This window comes from Polistes fuscatus, unplaced genomic scaffold (assembly GCF_010416935.1).
Source record: "Polistes fuscatus isolate 324 unplaced genomic scaffold, CU_Pfus_HIC Scaffold19, whole genome shotgun sequence".
NCBI classification, from domain to species: domain Eukaryota; kingdom Metazoa; phylum Arthropoda; class Insecta; order Hymenoptera; family Vespidae; genus Polistes; species Polistes fuscatus.
In genome coordinates, this window is record NW_025113095.1 from 3,677,837 (window position 1) to 3,699,829 (window position 21,993).

Consider the following 21,993-nt stretch of genomic DNA (forward strand, 5'->3'; position numbering starts at 1 on the left):
CCTACTTTTTCTTTGTACTATTAGATAAGGTTTTCTTTTTATATATAAAAAAATTTAATTTAACAATTTTATTAAACATAATTGTTTTTTTCTCCGTTATATATAGCAATAATTTGACATGACTTGTGAAGAAAATAATCACTATTAGAATTGATACGAAATTAATCTAAATTGCAAAGTAGTTTACTATTATTATAGTAATTATTAATATTATTATTATCATAACGATTATAGATATATTCTTACATTATCATTCTAATAAATGTTATTATTGCGAATTGTTGGTCTATGGATAATTATATGGGAAACCTGTCTTTTTATATACATATATAAAAAGAAAGAAAAAAAGACGAGATACATTTTTCTTATCATATTTATTACTTTATTTAATTGTAAAACAATATGTTAATACATCAACTGTTACCATAATTATTAGTAGAAAATATCAAAATGTATCAAAGATGATATTAAAAAAACGCGCTAATAAATTGCCCCCTATTAATCGACCAATCAAGGTTGATCCTTCCCCGCTGGTGATACAGATCGAATCGATAGATGGCGCGGTTTATTGTTGACTTGGATTAAAATGGCGAGGTATAATGAGCGCACGGGGGCAATACCGTTAAATTCCCCGCGATAAATGAGCCTGTGCGAGTTTGTATCAGCTTGGTGTATATGCAGAAGCGCCGGGTGTCTCGAGGTATACCCGGCATGTTTAGATATTTGCGTATGCTCGAATCATGTGAGCGGAACAACGGTGCCACCCGATCGTGTGTCGTGCGTTGGCCAAGAAGTTTCTGTGGCCATATTTACTGTGTTATTCTTAAAGAAAGACATTGTATATCGTCGTACTATACCGGCGAACATAATCAAGTATCTCTAAGCGAGGTTTTACGACATCGAAGAAGGAAATAATAGTTGTTACATATAAGAATAAGTTTATAAGATACGGGAAGAACTAGACGACGATCCGTCGTTCTTTGATGATTAGAACCGAACACTAAAAGTGAACTGTTAGTACACCGTATTCAAGTATACGCCGTTGTTGGATAGGATTGTTTGGATAGGACCAAAAGAAAAAGACGTTAATTCGAAGGATGCTCGTCGACTTCAAGGAGAGCGCGCGTGCTTGTTTTTGTTTGCCAGACAAGTACAGAGTTTTTAGCGATCAACGATCGTAAGACAATAGGAACCGTTGTAGGTACTGTGTTCGCTAAAATACGTTGTGATACATATTACCCGATTGGTTCCACGATCTACGCTCCTCCACGATTCCAAACAAGTACTTGTGATCTTCTTTATCCAGTCGTCTTTCATTTATTTTCTTCTCTTATCTCGAATAATTGACTATTCTTTTATTATTTTGCATTCTTTTCTTTTCGTACATATATATATATATATATATATATAATAACGAATGTTAATGTGAAATAGTTTGCATGCTTTTGTTTATTTCCTTTGAATTCCGTAATATCAAACAATGAGATTTTTATATTTTTATATGTGTTTCATTGCATTTCTTCGTTCAATGTGCTTATACGAATAAAGAAATGTGTTTTTTTTCGTAGGATAGAATGGAGAATTCTTAACATTGGGACTAAGCTTTTATGATCGATTCATATATATATATATGAAGAAGTATACAGAATGGTTTTTTCTTATGTGCAATTATGAAGAGGAATGTATAAAAGTTTTCATTGAAAGTTATGTTATGATTGATTTAAAATTTATCACCAACGTTTCTAAACGCAAGAAAGCCTGCCATAAGTGGACTAGGCGGCAGATTAGGCACCCTTGTGCCAAACTTGGGTAATGGATCCTGTTAGTCCATGGTATGCATCGTATAATCGCCTTGCATCAACAGGAACTGCAGCTAATACGTTTCAAGGTATAAATTCAAGCGCCAATAGTGATTTTGTATCGCATCATTTGTCAACGGCTACCAATCAAGCGGTGCCATCAACAACATCGCAATTACTATTACAAGCAGCACATACAACAGCAACTCTGGCGGGACAACCATCTCCCTTCAACCCAGGGGGGTTTATGACTCCACCCCCTGTGGGATACGACGTTTTTTCTCCTTTGTTTCATCATCCCAATTCTAAACAATCACCTTATGTTTCACAACATCGACAAGTTCTTACTCAAGTGCAAGCTGTGACCAAACAAAATACTACTACGGAATCTGAAATATCTCCATTGAGAGAAAGCTACAATTCGACTCATCAAACTTTTTTTGAACATCAAAATTCATCTTCTTCGCCTACTGCATCGTCTCTTGCTTGGACCCAACAAAACAATTCCCAACTTCCTCCGAGTCCTTTTGGTATATTGCCACATGAAAGTGTTGTCGCATCTTCCCCTGGACCACCTTCTGCAAAAACCAACAGCGCTGCTTACGAAAATACATTTAATGCTCATTTTACTGGAACGCCAACAATAAACAACATCAATTCTCAACTATCTACTCCTGTTTCAACAGCAGACTTTAAATCTTCAACTTATCCAGATGCAAAAAAGACTGTAAATATTAGACCTCAATCTCCAAATGTTAACATAAAATTGGTAGTCTCGACTACTCAAGGAGGTAACGGTCAAACATTTTTCCAACAAGTTCCGACTACATTTAGTTCAGAAACATTGACAAATAATTATACAGCAGGTAATGGGACTCAAGCTTCAAATGGTAAGGTACAAACGTCTCTTCAACACCAACAATCATGTATTGTCTCCACGCCAAGTAATACTTCTAGCAAAGAATATAGAATTCCTCAACCATCTGCAAGATCTGTTGGATCGGCAGCGGTTTTTTTAAATACAGCTGTTAGATCTGTATCGTCGCAAGCTCAAGATAAGCAACCTTTACAAAATAGCGGTTTTCCTTCTCCACCTAACAAAACTACGTCAACATCTCAGCAAAGTATACAGACGAAAGCACAAACAAAAATATATCCCGAATTAAGTAATCATGGCGAACATAGAAGGAATGAACAAACAGGACATGATAGTAATCAATCGTCGCCTATCAGTTTTTCTATCATGGATACGCATAGTATGAATTATGGAACTAATAATACTACAAATTGTAATAATAATAGTGGTAAACTTGCAAGTAACCAAAGGACACCACCAAATAATAATTTACAGTCACATCCACAACAGCAGCAACAGTTTCATGTTTTAAGTCAACAGCAGCAATCGGCAACACCTTATAGACACTATGTAACCAATTCAGCAAATGATACTGAATATCACCATTCTAATAGATCCAAATCAACAGCATCTACTGATTCTGCTTATTCTTCTAACAATTCAACTCAAAATGGTCCAGACTGCAGTGTTGTTGTACCACGAAGACCAAGTCCCTTGCAAGCACATTCGCAAGCTAGTCCGCTAGGACATGTACCGAGTCCTGCATATCCAATGTATAATAGTCCAATGGCAACAATATCTTCTCCTTCGCCATTGCAACAACATACTGAAAATAATGGAAATCAATGTACTAGCGGACAGCAGTATAAAGCAACAGTTCAGCAACAAGTTACACCACCTTCGCCACTTGATGTTACTATTCCTCGGCCTGCATCACAGGGTCAAGTTGCATATTCTTCAGTGATAACTAGGGCACTAGGTACTACAGAAAATAATAAACCAACTTATAATACGGAAGCTAAAAGTTATGACAAACAACAACAGGACTTCTCTCAAACCCAAAAGCAGCAAATATGTTGGGAAAATGATAATAATAGGCATACAAACGCAAACAGAAAATTTTCTGTGGCAGTGTATGCAACTGGTAACACAGAAATAAACCCTCAAGCGTTACCTATTCAACAACAGGTACAAAGAGTACTAAATGTTTCTGAGAGGCAGCAACCCTATTTCGATTCCAATCAAGTTACTTTGCAAGATTTAAGTAGCTGCAGAGGAGATCCGATGAGTATCGTAAAAAATTTACAAACGTTACAACAAAGTTCCTGTCAAGTACAACAGCAGCATACAACACCTACCGCTCTAAGTGATCAACAGAAACAAGTGGAAGAAAGACGTAAAGTAGATTCTGTTAACAAAAAGAAGAAAAGTTCAGAAAAAGGAGTTCACGGATCTACGCTAAATGAACTTACAGGAACGACAACTATGACGGAATATTTAAGTAGAATACCACCTCCTGCGCATCACAATACAAATCAACAACAACAAAATGGTTATTATGAAGACAGGTGGACTTTACCTCCACCTCCCTCTAAAATGTTTACAAGTACACCTGCTGCATTTAGTTCTCAATCGACGTTGCACCATTCGAGTAATTTTGTTGGAAATCCAGCACATCAACATCAGTCAATAATGGTACCGCACCATCATGCACCGCCTCCTATTCCTTATTTCCCACCTTTCCATATACCTCCAGGACATCATCCTCATCATACTCATGAATTTCAATCTTCTGTTGATATAACGCCAATTAGTTTTGGGGAAAATGCAATCAATCAAAATTCAAATTATAATCAAGAAATAAGAGACGATCAACCAAAAGTTATCGTTCCTAATATAGAAGAAGAATTAGGTTTTCTTCAACAAAATCAACAACCATTGCAAACTATTAATCAAATGAACAAAAATCTTAAACAACCTGGAAGAAATCCTAATAATTCAGGATTCATGGCAAGTTATTTAAAATTTTTACAAGGTGAAAGAGATCCTTCGCCGCCACCCGCAATACGAGGTGGTAGAAAGGCTACGTGGAGTAGGTCGAAACCATATATTCCTATAGAGCCTAGTAAACCTTCGGAAACTTCTACAAATGGAGAAACAGTTAAAATACAAACTGAAAAATCAAATCCTCCAAAGGAAATGCCAACAATTGATTATGCTAATGATCCTAGATATTTTCCATTGCCTAAAGAAAGGAAAAAGCCAAACTTTGACTCAAGCGATGATGGATTTACTAGTGATGATGATTTTCTATTTCCGCCTAAAAAAACAGAAAGGAAAACATCTACTAATACCACTAATGCGACAGATATTACAACCACAAAACAGGAAGGTAAATCTAGAAAAGGAAGACCAATTAAGCCTGGAGGACCAACGGATAGAAAACGGAAAGCTGCTGCTGCTGCTGCTGCTGCCGCCGCTGCTGCTGCCGCTGCTGCTGTTGTAGTAGCTGAAACACCCATTCATGCATCCAGTGGAAAAGTATCGAAGAAGTTCGAAGAAGGTATAGTTAAAATATATTTTTATGTATAAATTCTAATAACTAATCTCTTGATGATTTTTTCTTTTTTTTTTTTCTACAGTGGATCCTTTGCTTTTACCCCCAAGACGGGAAACATCCAAGAGAAAAGCTAAGGAAAAAACATCAGTAAAACAATTTTTAGATAAACAACAGGGTATAGATTATTTTGATAACGATGAAGAACAAGGTGATTCTGATTCTGATCCTGCATGGACTCCGGCCGTCAAATTAATTGGAGATGAAGAGGACAAAAGAAAGAAACGTGGACGACCTCTTATCACGAAGAAAAATAAAAAGTCTTTAGAAGAAGATGGTTATTCGTCCGGCGAAGTTATTGTTTCCAAAAAATCTGTCAGAAAAAGACATGATGTATATTCTAAAAATTCTAGCAATTCTGCTAAGATATCGACTAAAATAGATGAGAAATTAGTTACATCAGCCAGCGACGATGACATCGATATATCTCCATTTCAGGTAATTTGTTTATATTTTAATTATATTTTGTATATTTGTTAATACCATTGAGGAAGGTTCTCTCGCCAATACAAATTAAATCATAAATATTATTATTGCATGCAGCATTCCATCAACAATTTTGAAGATGTGGTAATTTCTATTCTTTTTGTTTTTTTTCTTTTTACACATACATATATATAAATTATTAGGATAATTTACAAATAAATATATCATTGATATAATTAATAATATATTAATTAAAAGCCTCAATGATTTACAAGTTGTATATAAAATTTATATCTTCAAATATTCTTTTTATAGAATAATAAAATAACCATAGATTTATATTTTTTTAGTCTGGTGAATTTGTTGTAATCAAAGCAGATTTAGATGAAAAGTACCCGGCTCTATGGAGAATAGACGGTAAAACGTTGTTGCAAAAATATGAGCCATTTAAGTCCAATGGCAAAACGTTATATAGAAACATATCTACGGTAATGGAAATATATATTATGAAATAATATAATAACAAAAAATAATAATAAAGGATATTAATATTAATATAATTAATATAATTTCAGTATTCTGGTTGGGCTCCACAAAATCGCCATATATATCAGCAAGTGCCAGTTAAATTTTGGCAACAATCCAAATTAGAAACTATTGTAGAATTTTTAAGAGATGAAATGATCATTGATGACAGGTGAACACTTAATAATATTTTTTAAAACTAACGAAAAAGATGTAAAAATCTAATTTTCTTTGTTTGAACTTTCAGTGAATGCATAAATAAGTTAATGAAGGACACTGAAAAATATCAAGATAATTTTGAAGTGTACATACAAACATTAATCTCTCAAGCTTTGGATTCTAATTTCTTAACTGAGATATTTCAAGAGCAAGGTTAAAACAATATTTAACGATTTTAGCTTAATAATGATATATGATTACACCATAATTATATTGTTTTCATAATCATTCTTCTTCTTTTTCCTTTCTTTCAGATGATTATTTCTTATCCAATGTAAAGACAGTCGACGAAGTAACAGATGAAAGAAAACAACGTCTTCTTTCTACCACAAAGTGGCGATCTGATTTTATAACTGCAATTTCAACATGGCCGTGCATTAATGCATTAAAAGATTTGGCACCATCTGAATATAAGAACAAACCATGCGCTGGTTGTCAGCAAATAAAAATTTATGCTAGAGTTTTACTTTACGGTCAGCCGTATAACAGTACTACATTAGAAGGCTCGCCTCCTGATCCAAAAGTACCTTTAGAAAAGGTTCAGTATATATGTATATATATATACATAAACGTTCTATTAATGAAACATGAAATATCTTGTAACTTGAATTGTTCTCATCTTATATCTGATTAATTTACAGGATTTTTTGCTATGTCGAGTTTGTCAAACTAAAGTAGCTTTATATAATAAAGTAGCTCATCAAAAGTATCTCATGTTTTTGGAATGTGCAAGAAGAGTGACGGAGAAAAGATCAGCCAATCCTCATAAGGATACAACAATAATATTAAATGAGCTATTAGCGGATGAAGCTTGGTTGAATCAAGTAATTAATTCATATAGTATCAATTTTCTTTATTAATGATCTATTAAAATACATTTTCTGTTCTTTTTATTCAGTTATTCAAAGAAGTAAGAAGGATTTGGGCAAATATTGATAGTATGGAGCAACAATTAAAATTAAAGTCAAGTCCAACGGAAACTTCGTCCTCATCTTCATTGTCGTCGTCGTTTTCGTCTTCATCGTCATCTATTTCAGTAAATCATGCAGAAGAAATGAAAATTCATAATTCATCTGTGCGTGCAACTGAGGGATCGACTAATACTTCAGATTCACAGGTGCCTGTACAGAACACTGATAGCAGTTTGCTAACGGTGTCATGTAATACGCAAATCAACAGTGTATCATCTTAGTGGTGCTATACAATATGGTTTTGTTTGTTATTTAAACGTCATAATATACGTGCGAGTATAGTGGTATACATAATTGTTGAACAAATGTGTATTTGTCTCTCACATTGAAGAATTCTATATTAACATTTGGGAAGAACTCTGTGGATAATTCTATTACGATGAACTCTAAATTTATTAATTAAAGTTTAACACAAAGGACTGTAATTATAGAAATGAAAGAGCTATTGAGAGTAAATCGAGGTATAAATGAAAATTAAAATACTTTGAACATGTATTATATATACATTTTTAGCATAGCAATTAGTTTAAGCCCAAACTTTGCCATTATAGTGATATAAAAATAGTGGAATAGTGGAATTGAATTTGGACACTGGTGTGGATATAGTTAAACATACTTATTTGTATCGTAATAATCTCATATAGAGTGAAGATACAACGTGATAAATCGTAAAAACGTATGAGGACAGAACTTCGGTTCTATCTAAAACATGACGTTAACCATGTGGACAAAGATTTTCTCTGTAACATATTTGCATACATCACATAACAGCGATTCCAAGAACGTGCTTAACAATAAGCAGCGGAAGCTGTTAAGATATTTGTTCCTGTACGTATAAACTTTTAAAGTTAATATGTATTTTCTTTTTTACTTTTGCAAAATAGTTGCTATTTATACGATTGGCAAGTTAACTAATATTTATGTAATATTTATGTTGTACATACGTATATTTACTAAGTGCAAAGAAGTATGTAAACAAGATTTCAGGTGTATCAAATAGGTTCAAAGTATCCTAAAGTGTTCCAAAACTTTTTGAAGAAGTACACCTCTAATACCATGATTTCTAAAGGAAGAAGAAATTATGTTTAACCTATATAATTTTTCCAAGTATTAAATATTTTTCAATAAATTTATGTTTTTTGCTATACGCATTATATACTTGTGCATTGTATATCTAAGTCTGATTTTGATTGCAATTATTATTATTATTATTATTATTATTATTATTATTATTATTATTATTATTATTAGCATTATCATCATCATCATTATTATTTTTATTATTATTACTTTTACTACTACTATTACTATTATTATTATTATTATTATTATTATTATTATTATTATTATTATTATTATTATTATTATTATTATTACTATTATTATTATTTCCAGTGCAACATTTAGATATACAATTCTTCCACGTTATATATATACAAAAGAAAATTATTTATATTTTTTTGATTCTTCAATTACTTTCAAATATTATTTTGCATACATAATATACTCCTAGAGCTATATGAATATTTACGTATAGTGGTCATAATAATAGCAATATTCAGGTTCCACAGAGGCCTTTTTGTATATTATAACATATAAATAATAATTATTTGTTTTCATTATATACAGAGTTAGTGCTTGTACAGTACTGTTACTAAGTTTTGTCCTTGTGAATATTAAGTGAATTAATTCCTTTTTTTTCCCTTCTTTCTCTACTTTTACGTACTTTGCAATCTAAAAATAAAATTTAAAAAAAAATCGAATTAAGGTAAATCGTATACAGCATACATAAAGACGTGAGAGAGAAAGTATTATAAATAAAAATTTATACTACGAAAAAACGAACAGAATTACGTCGAAAAGTTTGTTCGTCTTTTGTATCCAGAAATTGTATCATTTTGGTATCAGATAAAATGTATCTTACAATTAATATCATTTAAAGAACTCATAAATGGCCCTAAATCTGATCTGAAATATCGTAACTCTGTATATAAACGTACGTATAAATTTATTTTACTTTTCGTTATATATATATATATATATATATATATATCGTTAAGGACAAAATTTGTAAACAGTAATGTACTGCTAATTCTTCGTTTTAAAAGAACCCATTTCTATATTCTGACAAAATGTAGAGCAATTGCGATAAAAGAAAAATGAATAAATTATAATACGTTGCAACCATATTCTCGAAATGTATAAACAAAATAATAAAAATTATATGTATTTTAGATTTTTGGCCTCGATGTATAATTATAAAATTTATAAAGTTCTAACTTTTGTAATGCGTTGTAAATATTGAAAACTTAAGAAATAACAAGGAAGGTTCTTTTTGTCATTAGAATATTCTTAGATTTATTTCATTTTTATCGGTAAAATTATTAAGTATTCTATAATGTAATTCAACAGAATTTCTTTTTAATTTACAACGATTTATATATATATATATATACATATGCATATAAAGATATCTAACATTTTATATGATTAACGTTACAAATACTTTCCAATATTGGATACCTAGTGATAGAGGGATATTCAATAATAGTTTACTGTACATCAAATACCATTATTAGATTTAAATTATGTTATTATTATTATTATTATTATTATTATTATTATTATTATTATTATTATTATTATTATTATTATTATTACTATTACGTTTATGATTATATTATCTTCATCATCGTCATTATCATTGTAATCATAAAATTATTAATCTCATCGCGGTCATCTTTGTTTAAGGCTTATATCGTTTAAGTTTACGACCTGTTTTTCAGATTTATTAGAGAGAAAAATGAAAATAAAAAAACAAATATTCTTTAAAAAAAGAAGAAAAAAGAGTGGTAATATGCGTGCGTGGCGCGAATGTATTTTTCGAAAATGTATCAAATATATTTGTAAATTGTAAAAAAATAATTTAGTACAGAAGTGTGTTGTAAAGTCGCTATAAGAAAGAAAAAGAAAGAAAAAAAGAGAACAAGCAATGCCTGGCAGCAGGTTTTAGAACACATTTCATATGTTGTATCAAGATAAAATGATTGTATCAGTAATAGAGTCATATAAGGGGTGGTGCATTTGAAATTTATTATATAAATTTATTGGAGAATTTATTATATTCAAAATTTAAGATGCAGGGCAATTGGACCTAAAAACTAACTAACAAACAAAAACAATAAAAAGAGCATGCTACATGAAGGATATATCTTCTTTCTGACAAAATGTGCCATGCAATAATTCATATTGCAAAGAAAAGAAAAAAAAACGCAGGTGTTGTATATAAAAATCATCGTACGGGAATGAATAGATTTTTTTAAATAAACGAATATAAAAATGATAATAGATGTAAAGAAAAATTTCTCGACAAAATTCCGATTAGATGATCTTATTAAATTGTATAAAAATATTATAATGTCGTATATAGTACCTGCCCAACGATCAACATACTTTCATCGTTGCATACGATATTAAACTATTCATATATATATATATGAGAGATTTTTTTTTTAAAGCGATGGTTATGAACTTTGTTTATTATTAAATACTATGTAAAGTTTTCTATAGGTTTTCTTCATCATACAGTTTGAATTATAAAAAGTTTTTTTTTTTGAATATTGCGAAGTTGTAGTATTTTCTGTTATCTTGAACGAATTATAAAAATATATTATATAGCAGAATATTAATCGCATAATTTATGTTTTTATTAATCATTTTTGAATAAAAGACATACAGTTAACATACGCTTGTGTATATATGTGTGTATATATATGTATATGCATAGAATTTTTACATAGCAAATACTTGAATATAAGCTATGAAATTATATTATCTACCTTAATATTATTTAATTGTATTTAATTACAAACAATTATCTCTTTTACATAAATTACAATAATTTATGTTAATTCATCAAAAGAGATTAGTAAAAAGATAACATTTATATATCTAAATATAATAAAAAAATATATATAAATGTTATATATATATATTTATTTTTTATCAAATTGTTTGAACAAGTTGAATTTGAAATATATCGAAACCTGATAAAAGGCGCGCGAGATATCGAACGCAATACTGGTCGCAATTATACACGTACGTGTTTAATAAATTGTTCTCAAGACGTTTCGAACAAGTTTATTTAACAAAAATTATTTAATTAGTTTAATAATAGATAATAAATATGATAGAATGGACAATAATATAGAAAAAAAAAAGAACAATTGTTGGTCATAAGAAAGAGTCTGAGAAAGTTAAGTGTGAAGTTAGCAATGCGCATGCGCATATTCTCCCTCCATAGTGCACTAACACTCGTAAAAGTAACAGCACGAGGGATCCCTTCCTTCGTCCCGCTCCTCTTGCGTTTAGTCTTCATTCCATTTTTCAGTACATCTTAGTATCCCGAGGATGCCTTCCGCGAATCCGAAGTTAGAAAAACAGGCCTCTACGGAGACCGTAGAACCTATACGGCAAACGATTATAGTAATCGAACATAAAATACGGAATCTAGAAAAACGCAAGGTTAGTAATTAAAGTAATAAAGTATCGATATTTGGTATTAAATCTACCTGTCAAGGCGGCTTCTATCGTGTAATCCGCCATGTTTCTTTGATACGCCATGTGCTTCACGTTACAAAATTCGCCGATATTAAAATATTATTCTACCAGTAATATTTCTTTATCCTTTCGACAATTAATTAACGAATCATTCAATATTAGCCATTTTCACTGAAGATTTTATCATTTCCTGCTGTTTAAAATATATAATTCTGTTGTTTCGAACCTCGTGTCATGGCGGTACCTTTTAGTTGCATCAAAACTTCCCTTCCGTAATTTACCTTAACACTTTCTCTCTCTCTAGATCTTCATTCTTAATTTATCTTTTATTTTATTTGACTATTTTCTAACGAGAAATTTAGATTTTGTTCCTTATATGTTTCATGCCTCAGATATTAAATTAGGACAAAAATATATATTTGCATATATATTGTCCATTTCTCGCGACATTTTTTTTTATCTCCACGCACCGGTTTCTTCCTGCATTTCTTTTAATACTTTAATAGTCCGTTCAATTGAATAATATAATTTTGTTTAGTCTTGCGTATTTTTTATATATTTAAATTGTTTTCTTTTTTTCAAACAGTCCGATAATATACATTTGGAACGGACAAAAATTTATCGTGAATTATATCCTATTGTTATTCGTTTGCGTGTTTTTCTTTTTTCCCATCTTCTACCTTTTCTTTTAGTTTTAATATTTGTTTCTTTTTTCTTTATTTAATTATAAAAAATATTAATGTACGAAATAAAATGGAATATTTTTATAAAGAAAAGAAATTGTTTGTTTTTAGGGTAAATTAGAGTCGTACAGAGACCTCCAAAAGAATGGAAAGGAATTAAATGCGGATCAGACCAAGGCTGTAGCCAAATACGATGGAGTTTTGCATTCTTTGGAAATTACTCGCGAATTGTACAAACAAATCGTTGGCATTGCCAATGATGCAGTCAAACAACAGAAAAAATTGGCACGGAAAGAGGCAGTAGAAAGGACGCAACAAGATATCGCTAAGGTAAAAGTCATACTTCTTACTCGTTCATTGATGTTTCTATATGCATAACAATTTAAAGAATCGATATTGTACTTCTAAAAAATAGCGAACATCCTAGAATCCTTATCACAATATTTTCTAATTATTTTTACAATCTAGGTTAGAGAGGTATTACTGATACAAGCTATTCTGACGAGTATGAGTACAAGTACTGTACGAGAAGACTTTCTATCCGGTGCAAATGGAGCTGTACAAATTTCTGATGAGGAATTGAAATACATAGACGATCTGTATAAGGAAATAATGATGAAGCATAAGCGCGAAGAGGGAGAACCAACGATTGTCCAACAAATTCAGAAAGTTGCCGAACATTACGTGGCAATTGTTGATGGTAAACAAAGAGAAGTTGCTGGGACAACTTATAATAAATTAAAAGAAATCATTAGTTCCATACATCAGTCTGGTTACTTTGATCAGGCTCATGCCTCCGAGCCCGTAGTCGAAGAAGTAAGTGTATGTATTAAAGTTTATATATAACATTAAATATTATATTCAATTAAATTAATTAATGTTTATTTAAATTAATTTTAATTGCATGCATCGTGTTTATTACAGAACAATGAAACTAGTACAGAAACACAAGTAACGACGGATACTTCTGTGCCAGAACATGAAGAGTTTAATAACAGCGAAAGGCACATTCCACCTGAATCTATAATACCAATCCCTAGCTTTCCAGTTCAGGTAGCTCCTCTACCTGTAGTATCGGGCACTGCTCCAGTTACTGGCCCAATGTCAGTTGTACCTCAACCAATCCCACCACATCCAACTGCGCCCGTTGAACCATCATATTATACAAATGCGACTGGATTTGTACCACAGCCACAACCACAACCACAACAACAACCACCACAGCAACCACCACCACAACAACAACAACAACAGCAGCAGCAGCCACCAACACAGCCACAGCAACAAGCTAGAATTAATGATGTCATTGGGACACCAAATTTTTTCTTTTTACAAGAATCCGAACTTGATTCGCCAGACGTCACATCCCAAAACCCTATCGTATCACACATTCCTGCAGTTAATGCACCTATACCATCACAAACATTTACAAATCAGAACTTTACAAACGCAACTGTTGTACCCCAACAGGTAATATATCAGCATCAACCACCACAAGACATGTCACACATTCCTGGATTTTCAAATCCTAATCCACCTCCCCCAATTCCTATGCCACCATCACATCAACCTAATATACAGTACAGTCCCCAACATCCCGCTGGTTTCCAACAACAAGCTACATCTCAGCCTATTCCAGCACCAGGGCCAAATTTTGAACAGTCACCTCAACAAGATGGCCAAGAAAAACACACAGAAGTACGTGCATCGTATCTATATATTAGTATTATTAAAATGTTGTATTACATTTGAATTGGAAATAAACAATGATATAAATATATATGATATAGGAAACAAAAGAAGAACAAGAAGAGCCAGTTGCTGTGGAAGTAGAGGTTGCAGATCAACCGAGCGAGTCTTTTGATTGGGTTCAATTAACAGAACCTGTAGATTGGAATCAAGCAGAAACAGCACAACAGCCAATACCAGATACACAACAACAACAACAACAACAACCTCAGCAACCACCACAAGCAGCTCAACAAGCATGGAGTGATCAACAAAGGAGTGGATACAGAGGCCGAGGTGGAAGGAGAGGTAATTCAAATGGGTACAATGGACGAGGCAGGGGTGGCTATCAGCAAAATGGCCGCACAGGACAAGGTACAAAATTAAGCGTTATTTATATTTATTTATTTATTAACACATGAAATATGTTTTATTTGAAATTGTTTGTTTCGTGTAACAATGAACAGCCTATTACCGCAATGACAGTAACTATCAAAATGGTTACCAACAACGGTCGTGGGCAAATGAAGGAAATGGATATAATGGAGGATTTAAAAGAGGAGGAGGCAGCACAAGAGGTGGTCCTCGAGGTGAACGGGGAATGGATAGGGGTGGACGAGGGGGACAGTTTCGAAGTCAAAGAGGAGGAAATCGCGGCGGTTATGCACCTCGCGGTAAGCCACAACAGGCACAACAGTAACAACTAAACGATAGAATTAATGCACAGTGAAATGTTATATTAACGCTCTAAGATCACTATTCAATTGTCTATTTATGAAAAAACCTAAGTCGGCACAAAAACATCATCTTCGACATATTCGGGGCACGTGATGTATACACAAATAGATATCATCAGCATAAGTATATACATGTAATGTATGCAAAAGTGCGATCCTTAGAAAGAAGAAACAGAATCTTTGATATTTAATGTTGCATTATACTACGTTTATCGTGTACAAAGAAAGCGCGCAGTATGACTTTTTATTTATAGTAATATAGTAAGATATAGATGTAATGGGGAAAAAAGTTATCATTGCATAACTTTAAAACGCTCTCCTAGTGTCTTATTATTTCACAGTAAGTTGTTGTAACACACACATGCTGGTACTTATGCATCTGGCTTAGGATGTTTCTTAAATAGGACGATGAATAACATAACTCTGCATTTGAATTTGGTATTTATAATTATTGAAAGAAAAAAATCCCATAACATTAACATTAATGTATAGAGAAACAAAAAATGGAAATGTAATATTGTGATATATAAAAAAAGAAAGAAGAGATAAGATGAAGATCAACCAAATTCATTGAAGTGTGAACCTACTATGCAAGTATTATTGTGTTGTAACAAAAGGCAGATTTCATAGAACAACAAATGTTCAACAACATCAATAAAAAGTATAATAATAATTTTATTATAAAAAGAATGACAAGAAAAAAAATATGCGAGAACTCATTACACGTATTTCACGGAAACAGAAGGAGAAGAACGTATTTAAAAATGTAATTATAAGACGATCATAAAAGAATAGGGACGATCTGCTCGACTAATTTCTTTGTCCTGCGGCGCATCGTTCTAGAAGATTTTTTAAGATACCAGAAAAAAAGGATACAGAGAATGCCTTCTAGTGATAAACTTCTAGACTTTATTCCAATTCCGGTCTACGAATTTGAAGCATTTAGATTAAATGTTACTGAGATTTATAGTCGTAAAATGGATGAGGATACGTTAATTTATAAAAATGTTTAATCATGGATGAGTTACGTGATTCCTCTTCCGAAGATTAATATTGTTCTCCCTTTCTTCTATTTATAAATATATATATATTTTTTCTTTTCTTGTTCTTTATTCCATTTCAAAATTTTATATGATCCTCTTTATTAAAAATTCGACAATAGTGTTATTTAAAAGCGCATAACTATGCAATGTCGATGATTGAAAATGCATGATTAATTGATCTTTTATTTTGGAAAATAAAAAATTATTTTGTAAAAAGAAACAAATATTAAAAACTCTAATATGCAGAGAGCAAGTTCTTTGCGTGGTAAATACGCTATAAATGTATACTTAATTATAAAAGGGTGTACTTGTGAAGTACGTCTTTAAAAAAAACACACAAAACTGCGTTTTACATATTGCCATGTATGCGTTATGAAAAGTACTGTATTTCGTTTAATCATCCCTAATCGACAGTTAATTTTTATTATCCTACTATCAATACCTGTGTATCTTCCAAATAAAGATCTAATTCAACCCTGCTAATTAGCCTATCTTATCACGTAGCTTAAAATGAAGGCATTTCGTCATTACATCTGTTCTTGAAAAAAAAAAAAATATACAAAATTAAAAACAAAGTAATAAAGTGTTTAATTAATAGCGTAAATGATATCATCAATCTTGTATATCCTATAGCAATGTCTTTATACGTACAATTGTTCTTTCAATATATAGTAGTTCAATACTGTATATTATATTGTTCTTACAATTTCAGCGTTTTTTAATGTTAATTGCAACACGTTACTATATTTTTAAAATAAATATTAAACTAAATCAAACTACATGGAGTGTATACGTTAATCGTGAAAGACTGACATTAAATAATGTCAAGATTCACATGATGAATTATCAACACATACCAAATACGTCGGTGAAAAACCGAATATTTGAGTTTATTCTTATACATTAATATTTCGAACATACTCCAAACGACCATGTGAATGTTGACATTCTTCAATTTCAATCTTTCACGGTAACATATATATTTATATAGCTGTATTATTATAGATTATATAGAAAATATATACTCTAAATTTCAAGTTGTAAGAAAACTCTATTAGTTTTCCATTTGAATATTTGTTTATTTCCGCCCTACGTCAGATGGCGCCTCGATAACAGAAACACAATTGGCACCTCAAAAATGAATTCTCTGTTTGGACTGTTATTAGACTAGAGTAGTAATAGAATCAAACACATATGTATTCGTTTGAAATTGAATTTCTATCAAGATTTTATTTAAACGAAAAATTAGTTTATTGATTATTTTTATTTGACAATAATTATCACTACATTATTTATATTTTTTTCAATTCAATGTTAGATGATATCATTTTATTATTTGTCGTTAATTTAGCATATTTATATTCAAGCTAAATAACGTTCTTGTTAAAATTATTAGTAATAATATTTATAAACTATTATATTTATATGTAATATTATTATTCATATATATACATATATATATATTATAGTAATGGTGGAGACAGCATGCGATCCTGCTATCGAAAGACATTTAAAAGGTCACAAGGATGCAATTACCGGTCTCCACTTTCATCCTAATAATAATCAACTCGTATCTAGTAGTTTGGATAAAAGTTTGATGTTATGGAATTTAACTGATTCAATTAGAGGATTTCAATTAAAGGCGCACAAAGATGCTGCATTAGATGTTACTTATGCGCCTTCTGGAGAAATCATAGCCAGTGCGTCAAGAGATCGTTCTATAAGAATATGGATACCTAGTAGGATAACAGGACAATCTATAGATTTCAAAGCGCATTCGGGAGCTGTAAGCTCATTAGATTTTTGTCCACATGGAGAACGGGTATTGTTTTTATTGTTCAAATCAAACAAATTAAATATTTATCCTTGAACGTTATTCTAATAGATTTATTTACGTTTCAGTTGCTCAGCGCGTCATATGATAAAACTTGTAAATTATGGATGTTATGTAAAAGAAAATTTCTTTTATCATTTAATGGACACACAAACTGGGTCAGATGTGCCAAGTTTTCTCCTGATAGCAGACTTATAATATCCTGCAGCGATGATAAGACTGTTAAATTATGGGATGTCTCTACTGGAAAATGTGTTAAAACTATTAATGAAGTTAAAGGTATATTATATGTGTTGCAATCATTTTTTACATTTCAATTTATTCAAATTAAATAATAAAACTTAAATTTATACAGCTCCAGCCTTATATGTGGAATTCCATCCAAGTGGTGGTGTTATTGGATCAGCTAATATCGGTGGATACATAAAATTATACGATCTAAGAATGGGTTCGTTGTATCAACACTATGCCATCCACAAAGGTCCTGTGCACGCCGCCAAATTTCATCCCAAAGGAAATTTTATGTTAACTGCTTCCGAAGATACTACTATGAAAGTAATTGAATTCTTTTTATACATTTTATATATATCATCAGTCAATGGCATAAACACGTTGGATTATTAGTTCCCATCAAATCACTAAAGTCGAGCAACATGGGCATGGTTTTTTCCTCTTCGATAAAAAACAAAAATCCGTGTACTGTTAACTCCGGAGAGGCAGTAACAAACTGCTATATATATATATCATTATAAAAATATAATAAAATGTAAATGTTTTTTAGGTTTTAGATTTATTGGAAGGTCGTCCAATTTATACACTCAAAGGACACAATGGTGCTGTTAGATCGATTGCATTTTCTCTCAATGGAGATTACTTTGCGTCGGGTGGTGCTGATTTTCAGCTTTTAACGTGGAAGACTAATTTTGATAAAGACGATAACAATAGAAAAGTTCCTCGAATATTCATACCGCCTGTTCAAGATATTAAATATGAAGATAAATGGTCAAGCGACACGGATACTCAAGAAGAATCAAGATACGAGAAAACTGGAGATTATGCAGAACAGCAAGAGGTATTGATTCAAATCTAATACATCTATATATTGTTTACATTTCAGCAGATATAGTGAAATTTTCTTTAGTTTTTATTATCATCGTTGGAATCTGTGAAATCTAAATCCGATTCAAAAATTTGTAAAGAATCTATTCCCAAATTACCTAATGAAAATATACAAGTCGAAGTGATTAATTTGAGAAAAGAGAGGCAACACAAGGAAAGAGAACAAGATTCCTCTTGTATCGGACAATATAAAGTACCTGATTCGTGTTCTAGTCAAGCCAGTAATATAATAGAAATGTTAAATGAACAAGTTGAATCATTACGAAATACTGTTAATATATTAGAACAACGGTTAAGTGCAGTTGAGAAAGAACTTAAACATAAATAAATATAAAAACAGAATTAATTATATAAAATAAAACAAGTTTATTGCAAGTTAATAAATATAATCTAATATATTATTAATATTATATATATATATATGATATAAATGATATAAATATTAAATTAATAATATAAATAATAAGTTTTTCCAAGTTTTCTCATTTTTTAATTTGTAGGTTATGATAAACTATTGTTGATAATTCTGATTATAAAAAGTTTGAATTAAATATTTAAATTAAAAAATTTTGACATATGTACATTACTGTACATTATTGAGAAATTTTCCTTAACTTATTTTGATCGTAACCATTTAATTATATGAAAAATAAGGAAATAAACAAAATCGAAGTAACCAATAAATCATGATTATGAAAGACTGTTGTAAAAAGATCTCAAAAGAGGGAGCCACGTACGTTGATCTAAATGGAAATAAAAGAACTCATTGCCTCTGTGATTGTGTTATTAGTTAAGTGAAATTGTTGAAAGTGTGATCAGACGATTATTTCAATAATTAAGAGCTTATCTTTTGATTAAAACTTATTTGATATTTCAAGAAATAGGACTCGGTGGTAAGAGAAAGAAGAAAGAGAAAAGTAACTTTGGTGTTATATGCCACGTCAAATCTTTTACATATTTTATCAGTGATATTATGGCGGCGCAGGTAAGAAAATTGTCATTTTATTTACTTTTCAGAAAATATAAATTATATGAAATAATTTTCATTTAAAGGTCTACGAATTTCGAGTTGAAATGACGTGCGAAGGGTGCGTTAATTCCGTTCAAAATGTTCTTAACAAAAAGGCAGGTTTGTAAGTTTTTTCTTAAATATTCCCACTGATAAAATATTTTATAATGTCATGTAATAATGACAATTTTATTTGATAGGTGTAAATGATATTAACGTTAACTTAGATAATAAAATGGTATCTGTGAAAACAACATTATCCTCCGATGAGGTATTACAAACTATTAAAAAAACTGGCAAGGAGTGTACATTTTTAGGTGTTAAACAATAAATTTTACGCAAGCGTTAACAAATATATCTAATTATATGTAATCAAATTATTATTTTCCTTCTTTCTTGCACTATTAAACCGTTTTGAGTAATCACAAAATTATAATATAGTGGGTGATCGGTTAACAAACATAATCCATTTAAATATAATATTTACGTATTAACCGATCACTCACTGTACCAAATGTCCTTAAAAAGAGATCATGTTTTTATATTATCTTTTATCTAATTTTCTTATTTCGTTTTCAAAATTATAAAAATTAAACAAACTTAATATATATATTGAATTCATAAAAGGTAACTTAATTATGAAATATAAATTAATTACAGTATGCTGTTTTCATTTGTGCATGTGTATATATATTTTAAATATATTCAAAAGTACGTAATCCTTTTCAATCATCCTTTCAAGTACTTTAGAAGTAGTTCCAGCAAAAATAAAAAATCAATTGCATTATATAATCTATTATAGTAGAATTTCAATGCGCTTTTAATATTTTAATGAGATGATATGTTGAAAAAAAAAGGAAAAAAGAAAGTGGAATAATGTAAATTATAATATATGGCAGTACATTATGTACAAACGAGTTCTTATGTGATATTATATAAGTACATACATCGTAAGTTTTAATTTATACAAGTTTTCTTACAATATGTTATTTAAAGCAGATAACAAATAAAGTTTCACTCGTTTATAAGTGTTTAATAACAAATCTATTAAATATTAATATTAATTCATATAGTCTCAACCATTCATTAATTTAAAATTGATGCGTATTATAAAACAAATGAAAAATAAATATTTTAAAAAATTTCAAATTTTATATTTCATGCTTGCAAAAAGACTCATAAGCAACAAAACGTTACAAGTTTTTTATCTTCTATAATAATAAACAAAAGAAAAGAATGAAAAAGTAAATTTTGTTACTAGAGTTATTACTTGACAAGGTAAATGTTCTTTTTCTTTTGAATGTATATTAAAAAGAACTTTTAAAATTTATTGGATAGATTTAAAAATTTTATTTTATTTCTATATGTATATATATATTAAGAGTAGAAATTAATTTGGTGCATTTTTTTTCTTAACTTGGAGATTTTATTACAAATACCTAGGTACAGTATTATATTTTGTAATATTTACCATTATTTTCTATAGTTTTTTACCGCTTACTGGGTAACTTATAAATGTTATCCTCGTAGAATGACGGTGGTTTGCTGGCTATGAAATCTTCAATGCATTTATCGGACCTCTTCAACCAACTTGTACGTATTTGTGCAAGTATTGCACTCCCTCGACAAATAGTGTTTTTAGGCCCTAAAAAGATGGTAGTTCGAAGGGATTAGGTCCGGAGAGTAAGCAGCATAAGGGAGAACTTCTCATCCCAAAGTATAAATGAAGTCCCACGTGCTTAAAGCAACATATGGCGGAGCTTTTTCATGTTGCAAAATAGCGTGCCTTGTTTCATGGTCGATAAATAAACTTTTTGCACGTTTTATAAGTTAGAGCATCCTTTCCTAATAACAATCTCTGACATCA

At 30.7% G+C, this 21,993-nt stretch overlaps 3 protein-coding genes across 11 annotated transcripts; all 3 read left to right on the forward strand.

Annotated features, from left to right (window-relative positions):
• The first annotated feature begins 566 nt into the window (after positions 1-566).
• LOC122515696 lies at positions 567-8,371 on the forward strand. 4 transcript variants are annotated; one of them, XM_043633098.1, is made up of 10 exons: positions 567-1,282; positions 1,569-5,218; positions 5,298-5,710; positions 5,816-5,842; positions 6,049-6,186; positions 6,274-6,395; positions 6,471-6,595; positions 6,697-6,980; positions 7,084-7,266; positions 7,341-8,371. In XM_043633098.1, the coding sequence occupies exons 2-10, from the start codon at positions 1,813-1,815 to the stop codon at positions 7,632-7,634; spliced, it is 4,992 nt and encodes a 1,663-aa protein (XP_043489033.1). In that variant the 5' UTR covers positions 567-1,282; positions 1,569-1,812; the 3' UTR covers positions 7,635-8,371. The 4 variants fall into 4 exon arrangements, with proteins under 4 accessions (XP_043489033.1, XP_043489034.1, XP_043489035.1 ...); XM_043633099.1 differs by having other exon boundaries at positions 567-1,201; XM_043633100.1 differs by having other exon boundaries at positions 567-1,201; positions 1,574-5,218.
• Positions 8,372-11,759: 3,388 nt separating this feature from the next.
• Positions 11,760-16,739, forward strand: LOC122515873 (caprin homolog). Of its 2 annotated transcripts, none has more exons than XM_043633361.1 (6): positions 11,760-11,937; positions 12,768-12,986; positions 13,125-13,478; positions 13,581-14,354; positions 14,447-14,759; positions 14,852-16,739. In XM_043633361.1, the coding sequence occupies exons 1-6, from the start codon at positions 11,824-11,826 to the stop codon at positions 15,082-15,084; spliced, it is 2,007 nt and encodes a 668-aa protein (XP_043489296.1). In that variant the 5' UTR covers positions 11,760-11,823; the 3' UTR covers positions 15,085-16,739. The 2 variants fall into 2 exon arrangements, with proteins under 2 accessions (XP_043489296.1, XP_043489297.1); XM_043633362.1 differs by having other exon boundaries at positions 13,125-13,472.
• Positions 16,740-17,290: 551 nt separating this feature from the next.
• LOC122515874 (POC1 centriolar protein homolog A-like) lies at positions 17,291-20,481 on the forward strand. Of its 5 annotated transcripts, none has more exons than XM_043633364.1 (6): positions 17,291-17,360; positions 17,634-17,986; positions 18,067-18,277; positions 18,354-18,553; positions 18,780-19,070; positions 19,140-19,473. In XM_043633364.1, the coding sequence occupies exons 2-6, from the start codon at positions 17,636-17,638 to the stop codon at positions 19,443-19,445; spliced, it is 1,359 nt and encodes a 452-aa protein (XP_043489299.1). In that variant the 5' UTR covers positions 17,291-17,360; positions 17,634-17,635; the 3' UTR covers positions 19,446-19,473. The 5 variants fall into 5 exon arrangements, with proteins under 5 accessions (XP_043489299.1, XP_043489300.1, XP_043489301.1 ...); XM_043633365.1 differs by lacking the exon at positions 17,291-17,360 and adding an exon at positions 17,542-17,559; XM_043633366.1 differs by lacking the exons at positions 17,291-17,360; positions 19,140-19,473 and adding an exon at positions 19,996-20,023 and having other exon boundaries at positions 17,566-17,986.
• The last annotated feature ends 1,512 nt before the right edge of the window (positions 20,482-21,993 follow it).